Here is a 25,634-nt window from a genome sequence, read left to right on the forward strand (position 1 = left end):
CTCTGTCTTTATTTATCAGGGCCTAAATAGCACCTGTGTGGTTCAAACCAGCTTCTACATACAAAAACAAATAACCTCAGGTAACAAAAAAAAAAAAGATTTCAATTTGTAGTTATTTTTTCCCCCCAAAAAAGTAAACCATCATTCAGAAATCAGGTGGGAAATAATAAATACACCCTTCCTACTTCCACAAACAATAAGAGAGTAATTAGCAGCCAAGTGTTACTAATGTAATGCACAAGATTAGTTTGGTGTTCTGGAGTACACAGAAGAAAGGACAGCAATTGTTGTTTTTCATCAGTCTGGGAAGGGTTATAAGGGCATCTCCAAACAATTTGAAATTCACTATTCTACAGTGAGGAGGATTGTTTACAAATGGAGAGCCTTCAAGACAATTGCCAATCTTCCAACGTGTGGGCGTCCCAGTAAATTCAGTCCAAGCTCAGACTGTTTAATGCTCAGAGATATAAAGAAAAACCCAAAAGCTACATGTGACCTACAGGCCTCTGTAAGCATATTAAATGTTTATGTTCATGACAGCAAAATCAGAAAAAGACTGAACAACTATGACTTTCATAGAAGCGTGGCTGTGAAAAAGCCCCTTCTCTCCAAAAAGAGTATGGCAGCACAAAACATTGGTTTGGAAAATTGCATCTGAACAAACCACAAAAATTCTGGAACAATATTCTTTGGACTGTTGAGACCAAAGTGGAGAAGTTTGGTAATCATGCACAGCGCCATATTTGGTGAAAAGCAAACACAGCGTATTACCACAAACACCTCATACCAACTGTCAAGCATGGTGGTGGAGTGGTGATAATTTGGGATTATTTTGTAGCTAAAGGACCTGGAAAACTTTCAGTCGCTGAGAAAACGATGAACGCCAGAATATTCTTGAGACAAATTTGAGGCCATCTGTCCAGCAGCTTAAACTGGGCCAAAATTGGGTCATGCAACAGCACAATGATCCGAAGCACACCAGCAAATCAATATCTAAATGGCTAAAAAAGAAAAAAAATCAAGGTGTCAGAATGGCCAAGTCAAAGTCCAGACCCAAACCCATTGAGATGCTGTTGTGAGATCTTCAGAGAGCTGTGCATAAAAAACTGCCATCAAACTAATGAACTGAAGCAGTGTTATAAAGAAGAGTGGGCCAAAATTTCTCCAAAAGACTGAAAAACTCCTAGAGAAAACATTTACTTCAAGTTATTGTTGCTAAAGGAGGTTCAACAAGTTACTGAATTATCGCGTGCACTTTTTGGAACAAAATGACTGCATAGTGAAATATGATGCATTTTTTGTTGTCCTTTGAGGTTATTTGTTTGTTTATAGATTGTTATTTAGGCCCTCATACTTAAAAACTTGTCAAACTATATCTTTATGGACCTCGTTTGTGCACAGGGACACAGTCATGCTAGAACAGGCAAGAGCACCAAACTGTTGCCATGAAGTTGGATGCATACAACTGTCTCTTTTTATGCTGTAGCATTACCACTACCCTTCACTAGAACTAAGGGCCCTAGCCAAACCCTGAAAAACTGCTTCAGACGATTATCTATCCTCCGCCAATCTTTACTGTTGGCACTACGCATTCCAGTAGGTTGCATTCTCTTGGCATTTCCCAAACCCAGATTCATCTATCAGACTGCCATAGCGTGAAGCATGATTCATCACTCCAGAGAACACATTTCTACTGCTCCAGAGTCCATGCTTTACACCACTCCATTGGATGCTTGGCTTTGTGCACAGTGACATTAGGCTTATGTGCAGCAGCTCAACAGAGGATAGGCTATTTTTACAAGCTATGAACTTCAACACGCAGCGACCCCACTTTGTGAGTTTGCATGGTCTTCCGCTGCATAGCAGAGCTGTTGTTGCTCCTAGATGCTTCCATTTCACAATAACAGCACTTACAGGGCAGAAATTTCATGAGTTTGCATGGCTATGTGCTTGATTTTATACACCTGTTAGCAATGCGTGTGTCTGAAACACCTGAACTCAATAATTAGGAGAGGTGTTCACATATGGCCATATAGTGTATGTGATACATAAATATAGTTACATGTTGTGATACATAACTAAACAGATACACATACAGCATTTTTGTTTTTGCAAGTTCTAAAATATTAATCTGTTTATTGATGATTTATCAATTAAATCAACATAGTACAAGGTGAGAAAAATAATTTAAACCACCCCAAACTGAATATCCAGATATAAATGAGCAGGAACTTCATATAAGATGCATCACATTTCATCTTAAACTGTCCATAACAATGATCTGTATTTACATAGATTTAGTATTAACTTTGCATGTATTTTGTATGCTGGATGCTGACAAACCCGTATCATGGAAAAAAGAAAAAGAAAAAAGACAAAAAACAGAACAACCTTTCCCAAGTAACCCACCAAAAATAAAATTAAAATATAGATATTAAAAAAATGCACACACAATTTAATTATTTAATTTGGCAGGCTCTTTTATATGGTTTCATGAAGAGAGACAGTTCCTAAAAAGTATGATGTAGAATTATACACCATCTAATCACAATCGTCTTCAGGCAAAAATCACAAACTGAAAATGCAGTATACACGTTACATGAAATCTAAGAAGAACATATAATCACTTCTTGGTCATTAAGTTCATGTTATGAAAGTGCATATTCTGTATTTTGGAACCTGCTGATGGCTGGCATCCAAGAACTTCATTTTATGCTGGTTTTCAAGAACATGTTTCTCCTTTCTCTGCACTTATTCAATAAATTAGCTCAACAATTTCTCATACAGCAAATGATTCTCTTTTCACTGTAAGCCACCACAGAAATTGGCCAAAAAAAAAAGTTTCCCCCAATGTTATTGGAGTCTATTAATTTTTCATTCACTTTCTAATGCGAATGAGGTGTAATATATTGTTTCGTTTACTAATATGCTATAGTGTTCTCTTCACCTTTAAAATTTGTCATCTGTGATGGTCAGCTTGTTAGCAGTATGATTAGGTCTTTCTTATGATCATGCTGTGTGCTTGCTCACATGTGCTTACACACAAAATCAATCTGCTGGGTTAAGCATTATTTCACTGGATGTCAGTGTTTGTCTCCTGTGCCACCAGGAGGTTTTGCTTATAAGATTTAATAAGATGCCATTCAGGGCTATTGCGAAACAAAAATTCTCATACAAGCCAACTTCAAGTTTAGGCTGCTTCAGCATCTGTCAAGATGATGTACTACAACAAAAATCTTTCTGCTTGAAGAATTATATAGTGCAGTAATATGGTAATACTGTGATGTTGGGACAAAAAAGAAATACAAAATGTATCATATTATAAAGTCAGTAAGGTCTTAAAGATCAGACCAGAGGATTTGTGAGAGCTACACTGTCACTTGAATTGATATGACTCAAGTGAAATACATATTCACTAAAAACAATTTATATTAAAACAGCCTTTATGAAAAAATAACAAATCATTTAATTTAAAACGTTCACGGTTTGTAGTGTTAAGGTATGGAGTTGGTTTTGTTTTTTTCCATTTTAATTAGCCTCCTTTTAAATATAATCCTACTGCAATAGAATAGGAGCAAAAAGATATTTCTAATTGAGCAAATTTTACAATTTCAGCATTTTAATTATTATTATTATTAATGCTTTATTCGACAATGTGTAATGGATGAGTATGACAAAGTTATGGTCCTCCAAGGACGAGGGTTCAAAATCAGCTCGTTTGCAATGAGACTGCAAAACTAACATAATGGCCTATCAAAAATATAATCTTTATTTAACATGTGTAACTATTGCAAAAATAGACTTTAAGCTTAATAAAAGCTTAACAGAACTGAGAGATGAATCCATGTACAAATTTTGGAAAAATTGAAAGGCTCAGTAACCCCTGTGTATTAAAGGAAGGACTACATGTTGTATTTAAAGAAATGATGAACAACCTTCATACAGAACACGGGATGAAATGAAGCTTCTTCTAAGAGTAACACCAAGAATGTTCCAATGAAAAAAATCATACTGCAGATTCAAACGCTACTGTCTCAAAAATCCTTCTGATTAAAGAACGCAGTGCCTCTCATCCTCTCTAATCTCATAGAAAATACTAGTAATTTTATGCGTCCATCAAACATTAACAAACTGTTAATCCAGTACAAGACACATTAAAATGTCATTCTTTAGAACTTTGATGAGCCAGTTTGCAAAAGTTGCACACTTTCCATACCTTGTCAGTGTTTACCATGTCTGCCCAGTTATTTGGCTGTGGCTGTCCAGCTTTGCTATTAATTGGTTTAAACGAGGGACAACATCCCTGTCAGTGGAGGGCTCTGCTCTCATGCTTCACACTCAAAGAGTCTGCGTAATATAGAAGAACAACTCCATGTCCATGGCCTGTTGTGGGACACTGGAGCTTCCACCGTGAATAACAGGTATCAGTGCCCCATCCAACTCATTCATATATTTCTGAGGCAGAAGGCTTCCGCTTGAACCAGCCTGGTACTCAACCTAGAGGAAAAAAAACAGCGAGATGAAGTATAAATTAAAAGGAGAAATCAATTAATAGACTGATTAATAGTGTCGTTGGCTGCAATTTTAAACAAAGCTTCTCATATCAACGTTAAATTTATACCCTACAGTCAGCCTAGAAAAATAGGCAGTGCAATCACAGAGCAATCCGCACTACTTCAAAAAACTGCTCAAACACATCCATGTGTACAACTGTCAAATAACGCTGTAGCTTTTCTCGTTAGAGTTTACTTTACTAAAGACACACAGTTACCATGTCAGTATCAGTAGAGACTCGAAGTGCAAGATGGTTAATTCCATTTGCAATGAGGACAGAGAGGTGAGGACACAGTGCTGCACAGCTGGCAGTGGCAATCTCTCTCTGGAACTGAGAGCAGGAGGAGAGAACGGCAGAGTGGGAGCTGTCTGGGGTCTTCAGGAGGTAAAAGACCTTGTGGGAACAAGTAGGAAAAACAGCAGGTAAAGAAATCTGGAGGGCACATTTGGCTTTGTTTTTCCCTCTCTAGGACTCATGCAAATTCCATGAAGACGCACCTCGGTGCACTTGATAGTCCGCCCATCCATCTCAAACTCCGAGTCCTGCTGGTGGTGGATACTGGACACGCCCTCTAGAGACTTCCCGTCTATGGGGCTGATGATGCTGAAAATATACCACACATACAGGTGAGTGACAAAATTAAGGGGAAAAAAAAAAAAAAGGCACCTTGAGCATTTGTTGCAGGAAGCATTTTTCTGGGATGTTTTTTTCCTGGTATTTTCTGGTCCACTTGTCCCCTTAGACATAAGTGTCACCGCAAACCAGCATAAATGTATTATATTATGATTTCTATACAGGATGGGAGTTGTTTCACAGACTTCTGTGAATCTATGCCAAAGTGCAATGAAGCTGTTTTAATGATTCTTGGTTGCTCACACCTTTTTTTCCTTTTAATTTGTCACCTGTATATGTCCAGTTTGCCCCAGAATGAGTGCCACTCTTAATAAAGATGGGTTAAAAATGGTTATTAAAAATGTCTTGGTATCTTAATCTCAAACTGAAAATACGACAGAAGTCTAACCCTTAATTGAAGTAAACTTATTCTAAATAAAACTGCAAGCAAATGTGCTTCTGAAAGCTGTAGGAGGAACACCAGATATTTAAACCATGCATTTTACACAGACCCTGTTAAATGCCCCTAACAATCATGAAAGCCATTTTAGTAGAACGGGACAGACTACTCAAACAGACCAGCAGTGGATTTACCACAAGCTCTCAATTAGTATTGATCTGAGTGAAATTTAGCAGACCATTTGCATTACCCTGTATTGACGGGAGCTATCCAGTCCACCCAGCGTATGTTGACGTTTTCTCTGTCCTCTGGCGCTGTGTCAGTTTTTCCACAGGTGATTTGGAAGTCTGTCTGATCCCGTAGGGCCTGGCGCAGACCCTCCATTGTCTCCGGGGGGATTTGCACCATTAACCCATCTGAACGATTCCCAGATAAAGAAAACAGCTATTCAGTAGCTACTGATGGCTAGAGCTATACATATTTAAATCATTTCCAAATTTACCCTTCAATAAAAAGCATTTAAATGTGCTACAAATGTTTACTCATAATGAAAGCAAACAGGGGCTGTCTAATGTCATACAACACAAATCCTGTCCTATCCAAATTACATTTAACATGACACCTTACATTAGCTAGAGTCTACATTTGTTTACATTTGTTTATTGTGCATGTGTATTTAAAGCTAGCCAAACTTAGGGTCTTAAAGCCGCTTGGACACAGTACCTTCAACAATGCTAGATTTGGCAATATATCCTGAAGATGCCTTCAGAGCGCCATTAAAAACCACAAAGCTTGCTCCAGTTACTGAAAAAATGAAAGCATTAAATTAAGAAATTGACAATAGAATGTTACCTTAGGAAAGGAAAAGTCTAAAAGTATTAAAACCATCTAACCTCTTCTGGTCTTTCCCTGAATGCTACTGGCTTGTGTCTGGTAGCTTCCGTCCTCATTTTGAACACAGATCAAGTGCGAGTCTGCTTCAGTGCTGAAGCAAGCCCCAACGCTTATTACATGCTCGTTGGAAGAATTCACCACTTTCAGCATCTGCAAGTGACAGATTATTTAGCTTAACAATCCACAACCAAGGAATATTTTAGAATGATGTGAATGCATAAAAGTGTTTGGGATATCACCTCATTAAACTTTGACTTGGGTATGTCAATATAGCTGTTGCCCACTTCCATGTGGATCCTCAGGCTGTCAACTACAGGCACACTGTACTGGTAGTTCCTCAGGTCCTGTGGTACAATTAATAAATTACCATTAAAACAGGCATCAATTTCTAGGCAGTATGACTACAGCTGAGAGTCAAGATACTTTATCTTGGTTAGGTTTTCATATACAAGCATGCCAATATGCTGTATGTACGTGAGCCATTAGGATGGAACAGATAGGTTAGGTCTGAGAAATACAAAGACCAAAGAAAAGGACCAACAATAGGGCCTTTCGCACCGCTTTAGTTCAAGAACTAAATTTACAGTACTAAAGTACTGGGCGATTTTGTGTGAACTATTTCCCAGTACCGTTTAAAGGGTTGCATTCGCACCGACAGTGAGCACTAGGAAGTGACGTAAGCCGGTCGACAGCGATGTCATTTGTGTGCGGCGTTCAACAACGGAAACAAAGAAGAACAACGTAAACAACCGGAGGATGGAGGACGCTGTGATCGGAGCTGTGTTTTTGTTGTGTCTCGCGTCCATCTATCGCTGTTCTCCATACTTGCGAAATAAGTTGACACTACAGTATGTTTACGCGGCATTTTAAATCATGGCGGGTGAGGGCGTTTTCGTACGCGTTTGGCCAATCAACGTCTACTTACGTCACGGATAGTACCAGTTGTGCTGGTTAGACCCTGCTCCGGAGTAGGAGCTAATTTGGTTCTCGAAAAAGGCAGTCCGGTACTAAAATCGCACCCAGTTCTGGATAGTTCCACAATTAGTTGTTCCACAATTAGTTCAGGTACTATGAAAAGGTTCCCGCGGTGCGAAAGGCCCTAATCTTAAAAGCTTAAAACAGGACAGACAGCAATCGGCTGAGTAGCCATTCAATTATCAGAGAGTCAAAGCATTTAAGGTCCAAAAATTCTCTAAGAAGCTATATGTCAGCACTAAACTAATCTCGGGGATGAACTGTCCTGGGCTGAATTTATGTCAGTCAAAAATTTACAAAAGCAGATCACAGCAGCTCCCTTCTAAAGTACTCACACTTCAATAATAATTGTGTGTGCATGCTTTACCACTATAGAGCAAATCAACACGTTAATTAATTTCACTTGCCTTTTAAAAGTGTGATTGCATAGTGGTGTGACAATTTTAATATGTTTTCTACAACATCTAAGAACATGAAGATGATGTGAGGCAGTACGAAGTGTAAAGGTGGCACTTACGGCAAGCAGGTTCATGATGGTATGTCCCGTCTCTTTGAAGACAGATTCACGGAACCGGACACTAACCAAAGGACAGGGATACACTGGGAAGAACAAAAACAAGCAACATGTGGTGAAGAAGGTTGAAGGAAAAACAGGATTAAAACTTTAATAATTATGAGTTATCAATAAATGATTAAAAATCATTCTGCCCAAAATGCATACATTTTCCCTGAATACAGAAACAAAGGAACCTATTATGAGTATAGAGCAGTATACTAGTTTAAAAACCATACTCTTTTTGGTTTGCCAGAATTCAAACCACCTGGGTAAAAAGGCAATGTCAGTGGTCGCAAAAAGCAATATTCATTCTAAGAGAGTGAACAGTCGGACTTATAAGCAGTTGTGTGATTTGCTGCCATCAGCAAACATCCCAGAACTTTCTGAATTAAGGCACAGTGGCCCAGCTAAAAGTTAAAAACGCTCAGTATAATCAGAGTGAAATTATACAGCAGAATTACACAGCGTGCTGGAAAATTAGTGTGTGGTGTTTTAAAAATTCTGTGCTGTTTGTGACAGGGAAGTAGTTAAAGGTCTAAATCCAACCCCAGAAATGTCCCAGATCGGTGATATTACTTTTCAGTAAAATGTGTTTTGCAGTAACCAATTATATGGAAATTCATAATCTGAAGTCTGGCTGGATTTATATAAACAACGTTACATATTAAACTGTGGATTGTGAAACTGAGCTCTATCCATATTTCCTACTCATATCTCCTGTACATAGTGTTCATGAAGTGACTGTTACTGAATACATTGTTCATAACAGTGACTGTTGCTGTATATAGTACTTATAATGAATCGACTAATGTTCATAACAAAGTGAATGTTACTGTATGTACTGTGTAGTGTTTGTAACTTTGCAGAAGTGTTCCAAGATGAGGGTTAACTTCAAAAGAAAAAATGGGAAAATATGTGAGACTCACCATTACTTTCTGCTCCCATACTGAGTACTAAGCGGAGGGGAAACACTTTGGCCCAGGGTACCTCTAATTTATGAATGAGAACTCCAAACAGGAAAGAGCTGTGAGGCAGGCCAAGACCCTCCATAGGCTGAAAGCTCAGAGAGAGAAAGAGGAAGCCAGCATGTTCCTTACTGCCCAGAAAACTGTCTGCAAACGTCACATTGCCAAGTTCCTCAATATATTTCCCTGTAGTCAAAAAAGGTCATCGAAGACAAAACTCAGAAAGGGCACAGAAGCTGTAGAAACAACATGACCTTGTTCTATTCTTTGTACTCTGACAACCACTAATAATATACCCTTCTGTGCATCCTGGTATATGTTTATGTAAAGACTGAAGACGTCTCTAGGCAGACTGTTCTCCTCAGGGAGACGCTCAATAATGAACGCCAGCTCTCTCTGACCGACTCCCTGAAGACCATTAGAGCTCAAACACCAGCACTTCCGCCCACAATCTAAAACACAAATTCAGAAAAATGTAAATAAAAAGCACAAGCACCATGGAACAAATAAAGCATTGGTTGAAATGGAAATAAAGCATCAGAGCTTTATTTCAATTATTCACTGATCAAAAGACGTACATGTAGTCAGCTTCACGTTGACCAAGAGGTTGGCATTGAGCACAAACGTCAAAGGTCTCGGCCCTCCTTCCTCTAAAAGCAGCATAATCTGACAGGCAGCAGGACGCTCCTCCACTAACACATCTGCAACAGGGAGCAAAGTTACATATTCCCATGTATTGTATAGTACCTATTATTTATATTTAAAGAAGAAAAAGAAAAAAAAACAAAAACAAACAAAAAAAAAAAAAACACTTTTCCTGTCTAATAGATGTTTGTTCATATCCCCTTTACAATTTTGCACACTCAGATTGTGACTTTTATCTTCTTATATTGTATCTTATTCGATCTGTTAGCTTACTTTTGTTATTAAATCAGATATAAGACTATTCATCTAAGGGAACACATACCAAAACAACAATGTTTGTTTCTATTAAGGATGCATCGATACTGATATTGGTATAAGTATTGATAAGATACCATGCTCATTTACTCATAATCATAAAAAATGCTCTGCTACCAGATACCACGTGTTAACATGTAACATACGCCTAGTGTACGTTGTCATGCTAATGAACACACAACACAAAATGACAGTAATCTGAACATATTTCAGGATTACTGATGGCAATCAAAGCAAAGAAGACTGTAAACTGTAAAAATATCAAGACGAGCTACTACAGATAAGTAAGTATAAGTAACCTGATAAAACATCATTTTGGTGTTAACAGCATCTTTTTTCTCGAGAGCGAAATGGTGGCCGACATAAGCGCGAAGAGCAGTATCAAAGCGTGGTGAGTACAAAAATGAGTACTAAGACACGTGGCTTGCCAGAGTCTACGCAGTGCTTGCAAGTCAAGGTGCAATTCACGTCAATGCCACGCTATCTTAAACATAAAACTCAGCATGAGGCGCTCATTACCAATAGCCAACCAACACACCGCAGCAACCAACGCAAAGGCTGGCTAGGTAAGAAAAAATGTCTACAGACAACACTATGTGAGTGAAAATAACGCTCTTACCCAGTATAGTGTTCTTGACAATCAGCCACTATTGGTAACTGACAACGAAGGATTCGGCACAATGAAAACAAAGAAACTTGCTTTACTTACAACTGTACAGAAGTGCTAATGTTATAAAGAACAAGCATAGCATCCTAAGCGGATGAACACACGTGTGCTTTTCATGGTCACTATGTAAACTGAGGAAACACAAACTGCATGTTTCATTACAATCCTGATGCCCCTGAATGCATGTACTTGCACTTGGCCTGAAAGAAATGTTATCCATTGATGTTCATATATAACTGGCCTTGGGTCAAGTGTAAGAACACTGAATGTGTATTCCATTGCTAGTACAAATTATTAAAACATACTGCAACGTTTCTGTGTGAACTACTGATGTGTACAGTATGTTCAGTGCTGTCAATTTAAAGAAGTATTTTCTTCACACACTGCTTTCAACAAAATAGTTCAGTATTCTTCCCTATGCACAAAGTAATGAAAAGTCTGAGACTGCTTCAGCTTGTTCTTGGGTTGATCCTTTCATTCAAGAAAACAGGATTAAAATGTGGCTGTTCTCACCCCCTCCATCTTCCTCTCCCGTGGTGATGAGCAGCGGCGGCAGACAATCCTCGTCATCGGGCAGGAGACTCGGAACCCGCTGCACACAGCTGCCCAGGCCACAGAGTAACGCATAGTCCCAGGGCCCGCTGACTGCCTTCCTTGGTGCCTCTAAACCAGTCTCAGAGCTATGTGCTGAACCCTCAAGTCCTTCTGGGAATTTACTAGTAGGCTGAGGAAGATGACAAACAGTTCAGACTGAACAGACAATTTAACCTTTTTTCCATTCTGCTGCCAATGTGACCTGGAAACTGTCTACGCTCTTTTTTTTTTTTTTTTTAAACTTTCTCTCTCTCTCTATCTATATAGTTTTCTAGACACCAAGGTTACAAAGTGCCTGAAAAACTGCGCCATAAAGACAAACGGCTAGTGTTTATTCCGGTAACGCTCATCAGTGACAGTATAAAACTATGAAAACTTTCATCTTCAGTAAAATTAACCTCAACTTAGACTAATGTATTACTGCACAGCCTGTTTTACCCGTACCGTTGGAGGGTCTGGCGTAACCGGGCTGGACTCCTGAGAGGATCTCCGTGGCCTTATGGAAAGCCTAGTGGTATCTGCCACCTCGCCATTAGGCAGTATTCCATCAGCAAACCAGACATGCTTCTGTTCTCTCGGGAATCCTACCAAAGAAAAATAATGTACATAGAGATTTAGCTAACCATGCATTTGCCAAAAGTGAGTGCATTAACCTGACCTTAGCCAAGTTTTTAACTAATTGTTTTTCCTCATACTGAGCTGGGGAGAGCCAGCTGAGGCACGGTTTTTAAGTACTATTCGCAATACCCTAAAAGCTGGCTCATTGAAGCAAGGTAGGAGTGTGTGCATACCATCATTACCAGGATGCTTGAGAACAGAAACTGGCACCATGACGGTGGGGGGCGGGGAGTTGAGGGTGCCTGCTGCTCGAGCCTGCTGCATGGGAGGAATCGTGGAGCAGTACTCGGATGGGATGTTAGGATTCGGACTAGGCCCGGTAGGGCTCATCATTCTCTCAAGGGCCTGAGCTGCAAAAAAAAAAAACAAACAAAAAAAAAAAATACAAAACCATCAATCAAAAACACACTCTGGGGATGCACCAATCTCACTTTTTCTCACAACTTCCATGCCATACTAATATCAGTGCTCAGGCTAAACATTACAGGTGACAGTATTATGCTTTAAGTCAATCTGTATCCTCGCAGTCATGTGCATGTTCATGTCCTCACCTTTATGTGCAAGACTTGTGTTATGTCAATATACATTCATGGCACAAAATTGGTTAATGAATAAAATCAGAACATACGTCAAATCTGATCTGAAGAGATTCAACATTTCAGCACTGGCCTCTGATATCAATATTCAGTATCTTTACAACCCTAGCTCTTTCAAATAACATTAATTTTGTCATCTGGTCAGCAAAGAAGAATATCATGTTAGTTTAATTGTTTGGGTTAAAAAAGCAGAGCTAACGTTGGTTAAATATACTGACACTGACAGATTTCTATAATCTATTCTATAAACAGGTCTATAAGCTTACAATGAATATGGTCTATAAACAATAAAGATGGTTTAATAAAGGTAGTTTACTCTGACCCTAATATTTTAAACAAAACAATTAACTAAACACACACACAGTTACAGACAGTACATTAAATTGGAAGACCACAGCAGACCCCAGGACTTGATTTTGCATTAAGGTAAGTAAAAGTTGCTTTCGAGATCTAGTGCCAGATGTGGCATTCATAGCTGCTGACTCCAACCAAAGTGCTGAGTAAGCCTTGCTTTGCGGTATATTGATTAAGCATCATACAACCTCATCGACTCGATTACGTTGGCACCGGTTCTGATGAGAATGAACACGTAAACCAGCAGTATAAACAGAAAGCACAACAATACAACAAAGACGCTCAAATGACTCATGACGATGATGGCAACCTATGTCTCACACACACACTGCATGTCCTTCAACCATGCTGTAAATCTGACTGTCCTGAGCACAAGCAGTGGCGGAAGACGCTTTGCTAGTGACAAGGAGACTTCAAGGAACTTGAAGTGTCATAATGCCTAGACAGTTTTTATCAATCTGCTTGGATTTTATTTGATTAGCAATTTACCTTACCTTTAACTATGAACCTGAATTTCTTTTCATCTTAGTCATGGTGCATGTGTCCAGTTCAATCTCCCTGGAGCATTTCAGCCTGAACTCAGCAAGGGTTGAGAACGAGAGAGAGACAGAGGGCAGGCATTCTTTCATCTCAGAGTCTCTTTCCAGATGGTGAGCGGCCCACTTTCACGCAATCATGCCGTGCTCCTGTCTGTCCCGGGTCTAACCTCCACAAAAACAATCATAGCCCCACCTTCCTCTCTCCATCAAATGCCTGCTAAGATGGACGAGTCTGTATTAAATGGCTATCCTGGACTGAGAAACGACCGAAAGGAACAGAGGGAGGTGACGTATGCCTTCCTGTCCTGACGCTGAAGAGGAGGGCGAGTGTGTGTGTGTGTGTGTGTGTGTGCGTGTGTCTGAATCTCTGCCCAAAGCTGAAGCAGAGTGTGAGAGAGCACTATGCATCCCAGGTGGATCTGTGCCACACACAGTCAAGGACAACCAGTGCCCAGAGGCACCACCCAGCAAATAAGTCTCCCTGTTTCTCTGTCTTGCTCTCCGTCGTGCGCCGACGCTGGTGATTAATGTTCTTTTTAATGTGCAAATGGACCTGCACTGACAGAAACCTTTTTTAGACTGCACCGGAGCTCATCGAAACAAACATTCTTATTCACTATTACATTTTCACTCTACACAATAAAATGTATTCTGGCAAACCAAGAAGGCTAGGTTCGTGTTTAAGACAGAATATGTTTTATTGAGGCTATCAGTGGCTTGTCTAATATTCTTGCATGTAAATTAATGACTTGTTCTAGCAACTACAAACATCACTTCAATAGGGTTCGGTAATCAGCACCACGTGCTGCATTGTAGGATCATTCTGCCGTTTTTGTAGGCTTAGTTCTTTGTTTACATACTTATTCACACACACACACGCGCACACACACACACACACACACACACACACACACACACACACACTGCAAAAGCTTTTTAAAGAGCAAGCGTTTGATTGATGGTGTAGATCTATAAGATCTCCCAAGCAGAGTGGAGTAATGATCATGGATATGCTATTTCCTCTTACATTTTTTCATATCTATTGTGTATCTTAAGTGTCTATTGTTTTATGCAATTTAAACATTTCAAATCTATGTACAGGATGAACGAGTACAGGACCTGCAGATCTACAAGAAGCCAAAACACATTCATTCAAACTAATGTATGGAGCTTACATTTACACTGCCCTCCTTTTTCTCTTATTAATGCTGCTCTAGCATGCGACTGACAATTAAAGTAAGCGTGTATATCTATATCTATCTATCCAATAATATATATATATATATATATATATATATATATATATATATATATATATATATATATATATATATATATATAGCATTAAATAAGCAAATATTAAGATAAAAGTGCAGCATTCCATACACTTAACTTTTTCCTGCTAATTACTATTTATAATTATTTGATGTTAATAAAATTAAAATCTTGATGTAAAATCAAAAGTTCACTTGATGGGTCATGTATTACATTAGAATTGTTTATTCCTTTTTTTTTTTTTTTTTTTCATCAAAACAGTTTATAAGCCCAAACACATTGTGATTTCCCTTAAAAAATGTTGGGGGGAAATGTTTTGCCTTGGCTAATCAAGTATGCACATCAGCTGGCAATTTCACTTCCCTCCCAACTTCAACTGTGAAATGTTTTTACAGAAAGAAGACAGAGATTTTTTTTTTTTTTTTTGGACATTAGATATCAAAGAAATCTTACAATGTAATTTCACTTAGCTGTGCCTGAGTTGCACAAAGAGATACATACTGATGGGCATGTTTTTTTCCATTTTCTTTAAAACTAAATTCTATCAATCAGTCCATATACATTTTGGTATGTAGATTTTTACAGTTTTAGAAAAATGTGCACTCCCAAAAACAAACGAACAAACAAACAAAAAAAAACGCACAACACTGGAAGGTGGAAAAGGTGTATTTTACTTCTGAACCTTTCCTTTCTCTAGTTTTTTTTAGGTTCATATTTATTTCTTATTTAAGTTTTGTGTCAAAAGCACGATCAAACACAAGATCTGCAAACTATTAAGTATCAGAATCAAACAGTAGATGGTGCAAGTGCACTAAAAGAAATAAATAAAACCAAAAATACAACTTGCTTGTTCTTAGGAAAGCATAGGAATTGTTCCCATGTTTTGGACTTCGGTTACGTTTTAAAGTCAGATGTCTGTTGGTCAACTGAAACATAGATCCACAGAGCCTCAGCCAATGAACCAAATAAACAATAACAGCAAAGAATATTTGATATCTGCTCTGACTGAAGGATAGATTAAAGAGTTTTTTAATCTTCAAAATCTTTGCACATAAACATAAGCACTATACACAAAATGCAAATACACACTTTACATTTTAGTTACTTCAAATTTTAATTTAAAATGTCAAATATTCTAATATTAATAAGCCTGTAAGTTTTTACTTCCACAGAACAGAATGAACATTAGCAGTAGAGCTACACTATGAGTTTGTGTTATATAGAAAGAGAAGAAACTTGTGAAAAAATATGATAATTTTATAATACACTTTATTTCAGATACGTTTTTATCACCTGCAGTCATGTTTCCCAGCCACTTATATTTAGCTCAATTATTTATTTATTAACTAATTTTGTAAACACCACACATGAATAATTGAGGTTGAACCCCAAATGGCTCCTTATTCACTAAGCATTTCACTCGCTTTAAAAGCTTAATCATGGTCAGGGTCGAGGCTTATCCCAGTAACGCCAGTGTTTTTGGGCAGTAGGAGAACCCAGTAGAGAACATGCACAGGAAGTCTGCACAGACAGTAACCCAAGCTTAGGATCAAACCCAGGACCCTGGAGCTGTGCGGTGTTAATGCTACCCACAACACCATCATGACACCACTAAGGAATTCATGACAGAGGAAAAATAAATAAATTATGTTTCCAAAGTGTTTGTTGTGGGAAAAAAAAACATATTGTAGGCATGATTGGGCTATATTAAAAAAATGGTGGTTTTCAGTCTATGAGGAGTTCATTGGTGATAATTCCTAATTTTTATACACTATTCAAAATCAGACTTTATGCAAATACACTTCTCCTTATACATAGATGCCTCAAGGAGTAAACTATTTTGACATACTGTTGAGTACAGTAGTATGCAATTTGGGATTTACCCACAGTTAGAGAACTCGGCTGCAAATGAATTCCCTTCCCTGGGCAGGAGCGTGAGTCAACTATACTAATTCAACTACTGCACTCAAATCACTGCTTGTTTCGCTGCCGTACAACAGTTTCATGCATCAGACATAGACTTGTATGTACTTCATTCTGTGTGCTCAAACATTGATTTGTTTACTGAGTAGTTCTATCCAACATTCTTTAATTATTACTAGCTAGAAACATGACAAAATAAAACCTATAATACTCACGCAATATTGTGAATTGAAGGCCCGTAATATAAACAGTACATGGCTATACTTTAGCATGCAGTCATACTTCAGCATCACGTACTGTCATGTCTATTCAAATGTAAACTTCTTGAAAGTTCTAACTACCACTGAGCACATCTCATTGTGTTAACAAACTTGATTTGAACAAACATGTATAATCGGACATTTGTGTGTTATATTTACTAACGCAGTGCGAGAATGCTCAGTGCTCTGCCTACACTGATGTATGCAAATTGTACCAAAAGACATGACATGTGTTCATGCAAAATGAGGTTTAATGACAGAAAAGGTGGAGGCAAACATTATTTTAATATCCGTATTATCTAAGCATTTGCCTGTTTTCTAGTATTTGTCCCACAGATTCTTTATAACCCTGCACCTTTTGAACATTAGGGGGGCAACGACACCATGATGAGCCAATTTACCGCATACCACCTCTAGTACCATCTAATTAATATTATATTAATAACACCGGGGGGTCTATTTAAAAACACTACTTACTGGTGAGTAACAGTCTCTGCAAAAATAGCCTCTGAGGACAGAGTAAAAATCGTTTGTGTTTCATAGACACTCTTTATTGCCTTTAAAGCCGACTCCAATATTAGCCAGCCACACGGCTGCACAATGACTCTGTCCAAAAACCTCATTCTGACTATCAGTCTTTTGTCTAATAAACTATTAATACAGACTCGCTACAAAAAAAAATATTTACAAGTGATACCTACCTGATAAATTATTACACTACTACACAATTCTTCATTACAGAAATGTAAAGAACATGTCTGTTTTCCTTTATGGAAGGATATCTTCAAGTCAAGTCAAGTGGCTTTTACTGTCATTTCAACCACTTACAGCTAGTTAGTACACAGTGGAATGAAACAACGTTCATCCAGGACCATAGTGCTACATAAAACAGCACGAAACTACAAGAGACTACATATTACTACACAAAGTGCACGTGTAAACGTTTCCAAACAGCACAAGACAGTACAATGACGACTGAAAGAGGACAATAGGCACAGTAAGAGACAGTGCAGCACCGACCAGTACAGTTATCTTGTGCAAAAGAGGGAAGGATAGATGGATTGAGTAGGCCTTTGAGAGTAAACCTGTACCAACCAGCAGTCAACATCCACAGCAACCCAACGTTTTCTTCACCTGTAAACCTTTACAACAGCAGACAGAGCTGAATCTCACCAGATATAACCTGCTTCACCCACCATATTCCTGAAGCAGAAGGTCATTTTCGTGTGCTACTTGCAACTCCGATAAACACAAGCTCTTTCACAAATCCAAGAACTACTTCACCGTGGTTTTGAAGCTTTGTGTCATATGTTGTACAGCATTCAGTGTGAATGGCGAGGACATGAAAACACACTTACCTCTTTGTATAGTTTCATAGCAGACCACACAAACTCTGGCCTCTTTCTCCATGTATTTCAGTTTGCATTTACGGTTGCAGCAAATGGCACAATATACCTACAACCAGACATATCAGTCAGCACTGGAAGACTGGAAACAAATGGTTTCAGGTATTAAGTACAACTTTACATTCAAGCTGTGTCAGAAGATCTAGAAAAGTACCATAAATACTACCCACTGACTCGTCTACTGTCAAATTAAGGGAAAAACCAACATAAAGTCACAAGCCACCAGAACAGCTTCAACATGCCATGAAACCAATTCTACAAGTCTCTGGAAATGTACTGGATGGATGGAAAAACAGTTCAGATGGTGGAGGAGAGCACTGTCTATAACCCCTTCAGTGAGCCCTGTGGATGGGAGCACTGTCTCCCTGGGAAAGACTACTCCCATCAGGACTGAAACGTTTCATCACAGGATAAAGGTGACCAGTGAGAATAACTTTACGATGATTTACACTGACCCTCCCCACTGAAGCAGGGCTTACTTCAGCTCGGGTTATAAATCGCTTCACAAAGGTGCTCACACTTTACAATACCTCACCACGCAGGTGAGCAAGTCCAGTCCTGAAGACGGTTATCTGCACAGTCTGCTATTTTCCTTACCCTCAACACACCTGGCCTACCTCATAAAGGGCTTAATAGTTAGGTGATCAGTTGAATCAGATTACAGGAGAGAAGACTTTAAACTGTGTAGGGATTGCACTTTTATACTCGTCAAGAATAGGATCTGATCACATCACTTTCTCCACATTGCTGTAGACCTGTGCCCGTGGTTTTTGTGGTTATCTCTGTAACAATGGCTTTGTGCACTGCAGCCCTACGATAATATCCCTCTCTATATAGTGAATGGATGTCTTGCTGACAGTCTGATCATGTCCTATATTCTCAGTTGTTCTGTCTTTTATTTACATACATTAATGTGCACTTTTGACCACAATTGCCAGTTCTATATGGCTTTCCCATAAATGATCTAAATGCAGATGTAACTGTAGTTACTGTTCCCATTAAAACATAGTCTGATGAGCTGTCATCTGTGTCCAAATAAAGAAATCCTTTTAGTCACTTGCCATCGTGATCCAAAAGTGAGGTCAACTGGGCCTGCTTAGCATTTACACATGCCATGGAGCAACGCAAGTAACTGCTTAATACACCAGTCTGGAAGTTGCACTTATATTCCTCCACGCTGTTATTCAGGTATTTCCTTTAACTTGTCATCTGTGTGCATTTATTATAGGCAGAGTACAGCACAGTATGGCAGCGTACTCTGAAGAGTAATACGCACCATCTGCCTCTGTTCTTTCAACAGGGGCGTTAAATGCGTTGGATGTTTAATTACACTTATACCAATTTCAAGTGGGCCACGGGAAAAAAAAAAAAAAAAAAAACTGACCAATAATAACACAATTCCACTTACATGTGTTCATTTATCAAAGTTAAATCCATATTTTGTCACAGTATCTGTAACTAAAATTAATTTACCTGGGATTTTATATGAAATGAGACTTAACTGGGATTGTATGTTAAAATTTTGGCTTGCTAATGAAGAAATGCACATCATTAGCGCATTTTGTCAGTAGATGAGTTTAGCGCACTGAGTTTATCGCTCTATTTTGCACCCTGGTGGAATCACACAGACTAGCTTTCATTAAACCCACAATTAACACTTAAGACTACAAAATTAAACACAGTCTTAATTGAGTAATAAAGCCATAAAGTGACTTACTTTGCCACATGCTCTGCAGTGATGTCTTCTCTTGGTAAAGGTGAACTTTTGCCCACATTTCATGCAGTTAGGTGCCTCAGAATCAGGGACCCAGGGTGGCTGCCTCCAACCAAGGCCTCCATCCTCTGTTCCTGACTGATTGACTGCTTCTCCAGACGTCTCTCCTGGGTAAGGAGGTGGCTCCGAAAGCTCTTCATGGCCATAAATATGATCACAGCTGTCACTATGACTGGTAGTTTCAAAGTTACTGTCACTGTGGTTGGAAGCCTGCCTCAATATAGGAGTTACAGGAGAGATGTTCTCCTCCTCGGAACTGGATACATTCTCCTCAGATTGGCTATTCTGTCCTTCTTGTGGTAGAAATGGTCTTTGGCTGGACAGCTGCTTTGGTCGGGCTCCACCATAACATGGCGACTGGTTTGCATTGCAGACTGACTGACTCTCAGTTGAGCTCGGTGTGTCTTCCATATTATTCGCTTGTGTAGTGTCTGGTTTCAAGGGACTGCTCTCCTGAGATGAGGAAGAAACATTGGAACCTTCATTCTCGTCTAAAAACCGAAGAGATCTGTCACTTTCAGGCGAGGCAAATGAATCAACTGGGCAGCTTCGTAACTCTCCCTCTAACTCCCCATTAAATTCTGAAAAGCCTTCATCCACAAATTTCTCAGCTGATATCTCAGAGTTGGTTCTCTGTGCCTCACCCATCAGATAAGCATCTAGTTCTTCATCAGTTACCATCATCATATTTTGCTCACATTCAGGAAGGTAATCACCAGTAAAATCAAACTCTATTGGGTAATCAGGGCTCTCCGCATTGCTGGGAGCTTGGCTACTCTCAGGCAAATCTCTAGAGATGAGATTTTCTGAAAGAGATAAGCTGCATTCAAACGTTCTGTTACAGAGAGAAGTCGTAAGAGCTGTTGACCCTTCTTGGTTTGACATTATTTCTACCAGTTCAGGGTCATCCTCAGGTGAGGAATCTGGCTGGCTAAGACATAGTGAGGCCTCAACTTCAGCAGATGGAATTAAGTTTCCGGTCTCTTCAGTGACTGGGGTCTCTTTAGATTCAGAAGGAGGGATTTCTGTGCTGTCTTTGGTTTCAACCTCCATCGTCTCCTGATCTAAAGAGGCCACAAGAGATCCACACATGGACACAGTCATGGGGAGGCAGGACAGAGAAGATTCTCTTTCACTGGTGGGAATGGCTGTGGTAATTTCGTGGTCCCTATCACTGCTGTCCACAGAGTGTTCCTCATCTGGTACTTTAGGCAGACTTGTATTGACATCAGCAGTTGCTGCGGTGTTCTCTGTTACATTTGAAGAAATTAGGCTGTTGGGAGTTATTTCAGGTTCTAAAGTGCACTGGGAGTTGCTTTGGAGTTCAAATGAATTAGACACCTCTGGACAGATACTTTGAGGCACCTCAACCTTATTTTTGTCTAAATGCTCTAGGTCATTGGAAATATTCTGAGGTTCAGCAGTCCTCTCCATAGCCGCAGGCAATATAACATCCAGCAAACTAAAACAGTTTGAGGGACCATCGAAGTGGCCACCAGCGTCCAGTCCCTGTAAGTCATCATGCCCCGGCTTTACGTTCTCTGTATATAATACAGCCGGACTATCAAAATCTACCAGCAGCTCCTCCTCAAGCTGTTCCTCAGCAACCTCTAGCTCTTTGAAGGCATCATGACTGTTTGTGCATGGGAGACTAGCCGACCCTGTATCATTAACAAGGTCACATACAGGTTTCAGAGATCTATCTGGACAAGGAGGAGTCAAGCTTTTAGAAGCTCTGTTGTCAACAGAGGATAGGAGGTCAACACCAGTCAACACCCTCCCTTTTGTATCTTGATCTCTTTGGTCAGCGGCACTAATAGGTGCAGTTGGGCCATAATGCAGGGAATTAACATCAGGGAGAGTTTGTGAAACTGTGGATGGCTCAGGTATAAAGCATTGGGAGAAGGGAGTTGGGTCCTGGCATGCAGAATTTGTGAACGTCGTAGACGTGCTCTCAGCCTCCTCTGTAAAGTGAGAAAAGACATAGTTTATAATATGAACTTCTGTGTACCCATATGACATAATTAAAAAAAGAAAGAAAAAAAAAGATCCGTTTACGATAAAAAATAAAAAAAAAGAAAAAAAAAGAAAAAAAAAAAAGAACTGTTTACGTTAGCATTGCGATAGATTTTACAGAAGACTCGGAACTATAGCATAGCATCATGGACTCTGTCAAGGTTTGGGACATTTACAGCAAATACAGTCTGTCTCTATCCAGACGCTAAAACTAGACTATTGATCTCTAGGTAGGAAAAGATAATCCAGCGTAAATTAAAGTCTCTCACTTTACTACAATTACATATTTAAAGGAAAAATCCACCCTGAATGACTTGCACATTAAGCTTTACAATTACCGTGATCTTCAGTGCTGTCTAAAATTTATTTTGTAATGAAATTCTGAGTTGACATTAGTTTAAACTGCTTTTATCGATATATTAGTCTATTTTCACTTTTCAAGACATGCTTGAGCTCAAATAAGTCTGCATTAAGAAAAACAACTATTACCGCAGCTTTCTCTGACATTTATTTTAAGCGAAAACATCACAATAAATAACAGAATTGCAAACCACTCTTATGAAGACCAGTTCCTAAATTGCTTTTTTTGGAGTGCTCACTCACACAAGTGAAGCTTCTTTTTTGAGGAAGATCAGCATCTCCGCCCTGTCAGCTGACAGATGGTTTCTCTTCTCTACTACAGAGATTGACTGGTCATCCAGAAAAATTACCACTCTGTAATTTCCTTGCATTGTCAGTTTCAAGGACATTTCTCTGACTATTTCAAACATCCTCCAGTGTTTGTTGCTTTGGTGAAGTAATTTCTTGAGTGACCTGTGTGTACTCTGTGTATTCCATCAAACGTCTTCTTTTTAGATGCACCCCTGTTGCTGCCACCATGCAAAATACTGGCACTGCATACAGTGCATGTGGCTGTTGGGCTGTTTTTGTTTTCTACTTTGAAATAGTTCCACACTGCAGATATTTTACTGCACATGCTCTTCTGGTAACGTGCTAAGTCGTGGATGCCACTTGTGCTACAGGTACATAAATGACACAAAACGACACAATGCCGTAAAATAACGTAAAATAACAAAGGTTCCGATGTGGATCTGACTTAAAATAGCCGATCCTGATCCATTAGAACGTGTCTGGATTGGCTCCGATATATCAATACTTCGGATCAGCTCGGGACATCCCTAATGCGATTGTGGTGCCAATGATATATTCTGCAATCAGTTAAAAGTTGTAACTCAGACTATGAAAAAGCAAAGAGAATGCCCTCTCGACTCGGAATTCCTACTCGGAAAGTCGGGAAGGTCTCCTCAACCCCAAGTTCAGCAAGTGATGTCAAATCAACATGGCTGCTCACAGCATCAACAGTAAACAAAGCAGCACTTCTTTACTTTTAAGACTTACGCTGTATGATCTAAAGCAAATAGCAGTACGATCAACATACAGATATATTCGCTTGCAAAATCTATAACACTGACTAATCAGTTCGCTGTATTGAGGAGGTAAATATACACCACTCATCACAGCTGGCTAGGCCTCCATGAACATATCTAAGCTCTGTCAATACTGCCATCAATGCCATTGTGCTTGTCATCTTGTAGATCACCAACTATCTCGGGTTTCTGGAACTTTCAGTGTTTCAGTGCTGTCTCCTTTTTTTCTCTATGGGAAATATTTCTCATTAATATGGATGTTGAATGTTGCTTGAAAATGGGAAAAAAATAGAATTATTATTATTTTTTGCTCCATACGACGTCAGAGCAGCACACAACCACTAACTTCTCACAGGAATAACAGAAATACAGCACCAACCAACAAATTCGCACCAGAATCTCGAACCTTATCACAGATATTTATATTTCATTTATATTTCAACATAATTAATGTGTTTCGCAGTGGCCTTTTCTTTTAATTAGACATAGCACTGGACATCACAAACTGTATTCTACATGGAGGTATGATTTACGATTCCTTGCTTTTTTTTATTTTATTACCTATTATAGATAAAGGTTAGTACAAATATTAGCAGGGCGTATAACCGTGTCTTGAATAGAAATGAACATGGGACAAAGCAGGAAGAAATTGCAAGCTTCTCTAGTTCAGAATAAACTGTAACCAAGGCAAATCCTCGAACCTGTGTTTAATTCAAAGTCATCCAAGAGTTTGTCCAAGTCACATACAGCAGCTTTGAAGTAACTGTCCATCCTAGGGAAGGAAGATGCTTGGTTTAACCCTGTGGAAACAAATCAAGTTAAAAATTCACTGCACAGTGGAACATTATCCATATCCATAGCATTTACTCATGTGTGTATAATAATACACAGATAATCACTTAGCCAAAGCAGATTAGATACTTAGCTAGGCAGATCACTGAGACTGTGTACAGTACATCAACTGTCAGTGTGTCATTAGGAAAATCTGTACTATTAATCCTGTAGATTAATAAGATCTTCTGTTTCTAAGTGATCTACCCAATCCATAATAACAGAAGTTAGACAGTAACACCAGTGTTACAAATATCAACGTTACTGTATAATCAGCCAGCAAAAACACTGAACTAGCGAGATAGTGTGTAAAAATAAACCGCACAGAATAGCCTAACAACTGCATCAGCGTGTCTAACCTTTTAGAATGTTGCTATTTAAAATAAAAGATGCCAGCTAACCAGCTAAAGACCTTTGGCATAGTTAGCCAAGCTGGTGGAAGCTCGCTAGCTGCTCAGCCCGTGGACGCGTTAGCTAGCTAGCTAACCATTTACTGACACAAACAAACCCTAATAACATGACGAGTCACGTCTCTGTTTTCCTGAGAAAGCTACCGTAAAATGCTGCATAGTCCCAGTCGTCGTTCTCCGGGGAGTTACTCTGTTTTGTCCTACAAGGAATTCAGTATTGAGAGCAAGCAACCTATTAATAATTCCACCTAAATTCCACAGAGCGACCATTTCCACCGCCGGTGTGTTGAGCAGGAAAAACTCTCTTAAAGGCGCAGTGCACCTTTTTGTCTCAGCCTAGCACATTCCTTTGTTTCCACACTTCTTTCAAATAAATGTATTTTATTACTTTATTTTTATTTTCTTAAATGATTACCAACCTACTGTTTATGTGCTGTTCCTTTTTTGGCTGTTTGTATTTTTTTTCTTTACATTTTTATACTGTACCTTCAGTCCTCTACTTGTTTTCATTTCCTAGGATTTTTTTTTTCATTTTGTATGAATAATAATAATAATAATAATAATAATAATAAAGTCAAGTAAAACATTGTAAGCTCAAGATTCTATGCTGATATGCAGATGTAGAACACTGAGTATTATCCATGCACATGTGCATTCTAAATTGCTGTGTCTAAGTCCTACACACTCCTGGGTTAAACAACAACAACAACAACAAAACAACAACAACAATATAAAAAAGGGCAAATATGAAGCTTTTAATGGTCTTAAGAACAAATCATTAGTCAGAAAATTAGCAAACATAAAAAAAAGCACTCCTGAGACTCCCTGTGCTCCAGTGAACTGTTTGTGGAAAAGCTAGAAACAGGGAAATTCACTTATAAAGTCTTCTTGTACGCAAAGGAAAAATAATGGTAATGATTAAAAAGTTTGATGTAACACACATATCTGGGTGTACAAAAATATCTTCTAGGATGAGATTAGTCAAACATGAGTCATTATTTGGTTATGTGCCACACCGGAAAATCTA

The 25,634-nt window shown here is 38.9% G+C and overlaps 1 protein-coding gene across 2 annotated transcripts; it reads right to left on the reverse strand.

Annotated features, from left to right (window-relative positions):
• Positions 1-102: 102 nt before the first annotated feature.
• On the reverse strand, positions 103-24,910 carry zfyve16 (zinc finger, FYVE domain containing 16). 2 transcript variants are annotated; one of them, XM_026943762.3, is made up of 18 exons: positions 24,752-24,910; positions 24,068-24,166; positions 19,867-21,887; positions 18,102-18,198; positions 11,979-12,146; positions 11,623-11,762; positions 11,098-11,308; positions 9,536-9,658; positions 9,254-9,409; positions 8,919-9,143; positions 7,954-8,036; positions 6,701-6,805; positions 6,461-6,611; positions 6,291-6,371; positions 5,818-5,983; positions 5,053-5,158; positions 4,772-4,948; positions 103-4,497 (listed from the first exon to the last, which is right to left on the reverse strand). In XM_026943762.3, the coding sequence occupies exons 2-18, from the start codon at positions 24,135-24,137 to the stop codon at positions 4,339-4,341; spliced, it is 4,239 nt and encodes a 1,412-aa protein (XP_026799563.3). In that variant the 5' UTR covers positions 24,138-24,166; positions 24,752-24,910; the 3' UTR covers positions 103-4,338. The 2 variants fall into 2 exon arrangements, with proteins under 2 accessions (XP_026799563.3, XP_026799562.3); XM_026943761.3 differs by having other exon boundaries at positions 104-4,497; positions 11,970-12,146.
• Between the last annotated feature and the right edge of the window lie 724 nt (positions 24,911-25,634).

Source organism: Pangasianodon hypophthalmus, chromosome 17 (assembly GCF_027358585.1).
Source record: "Pangasianodon hypophthalmus isolate fPanHyp1 chromosome 17, fPanHyp1.pri, whole genome shotgun sequence".
Taxonomy (NCBI): Eukaryota; Metazoa; Chordata; class Actinopteri; order Siluriformes; family Pangasiidae; genus Pangasianodon; species Pangasianodon hypophthalmus.

What these genes read in the sequence shown, in the direction of transcription:
- zfyve16 (XM_026943761.3), bottom strand. Translation starts at nt 24,137, where the DNA reads ATGGACAGTTACTTCAAAGCTGCTGTATGTGACTTGGACAAACTCTTG. An exon ending in ACTGCAGAGCATGTGGCAAA is followed by an intron (nt 18,199 to 19,866) that starts GTAAGTCACTTT and finishes GTCTGGTTGTAG; the next exon opens with GTATATTGTGCCATTTGCTG. An exon ending in CAAGCATCCTGGTAATGATG is followed by an intron (nt 11,763 to 11,969) that starts GTATGCACACAC and finishes TTTCTTTGGTAG; the next exon opens with GATTCCCGAGAGAACAGAAG.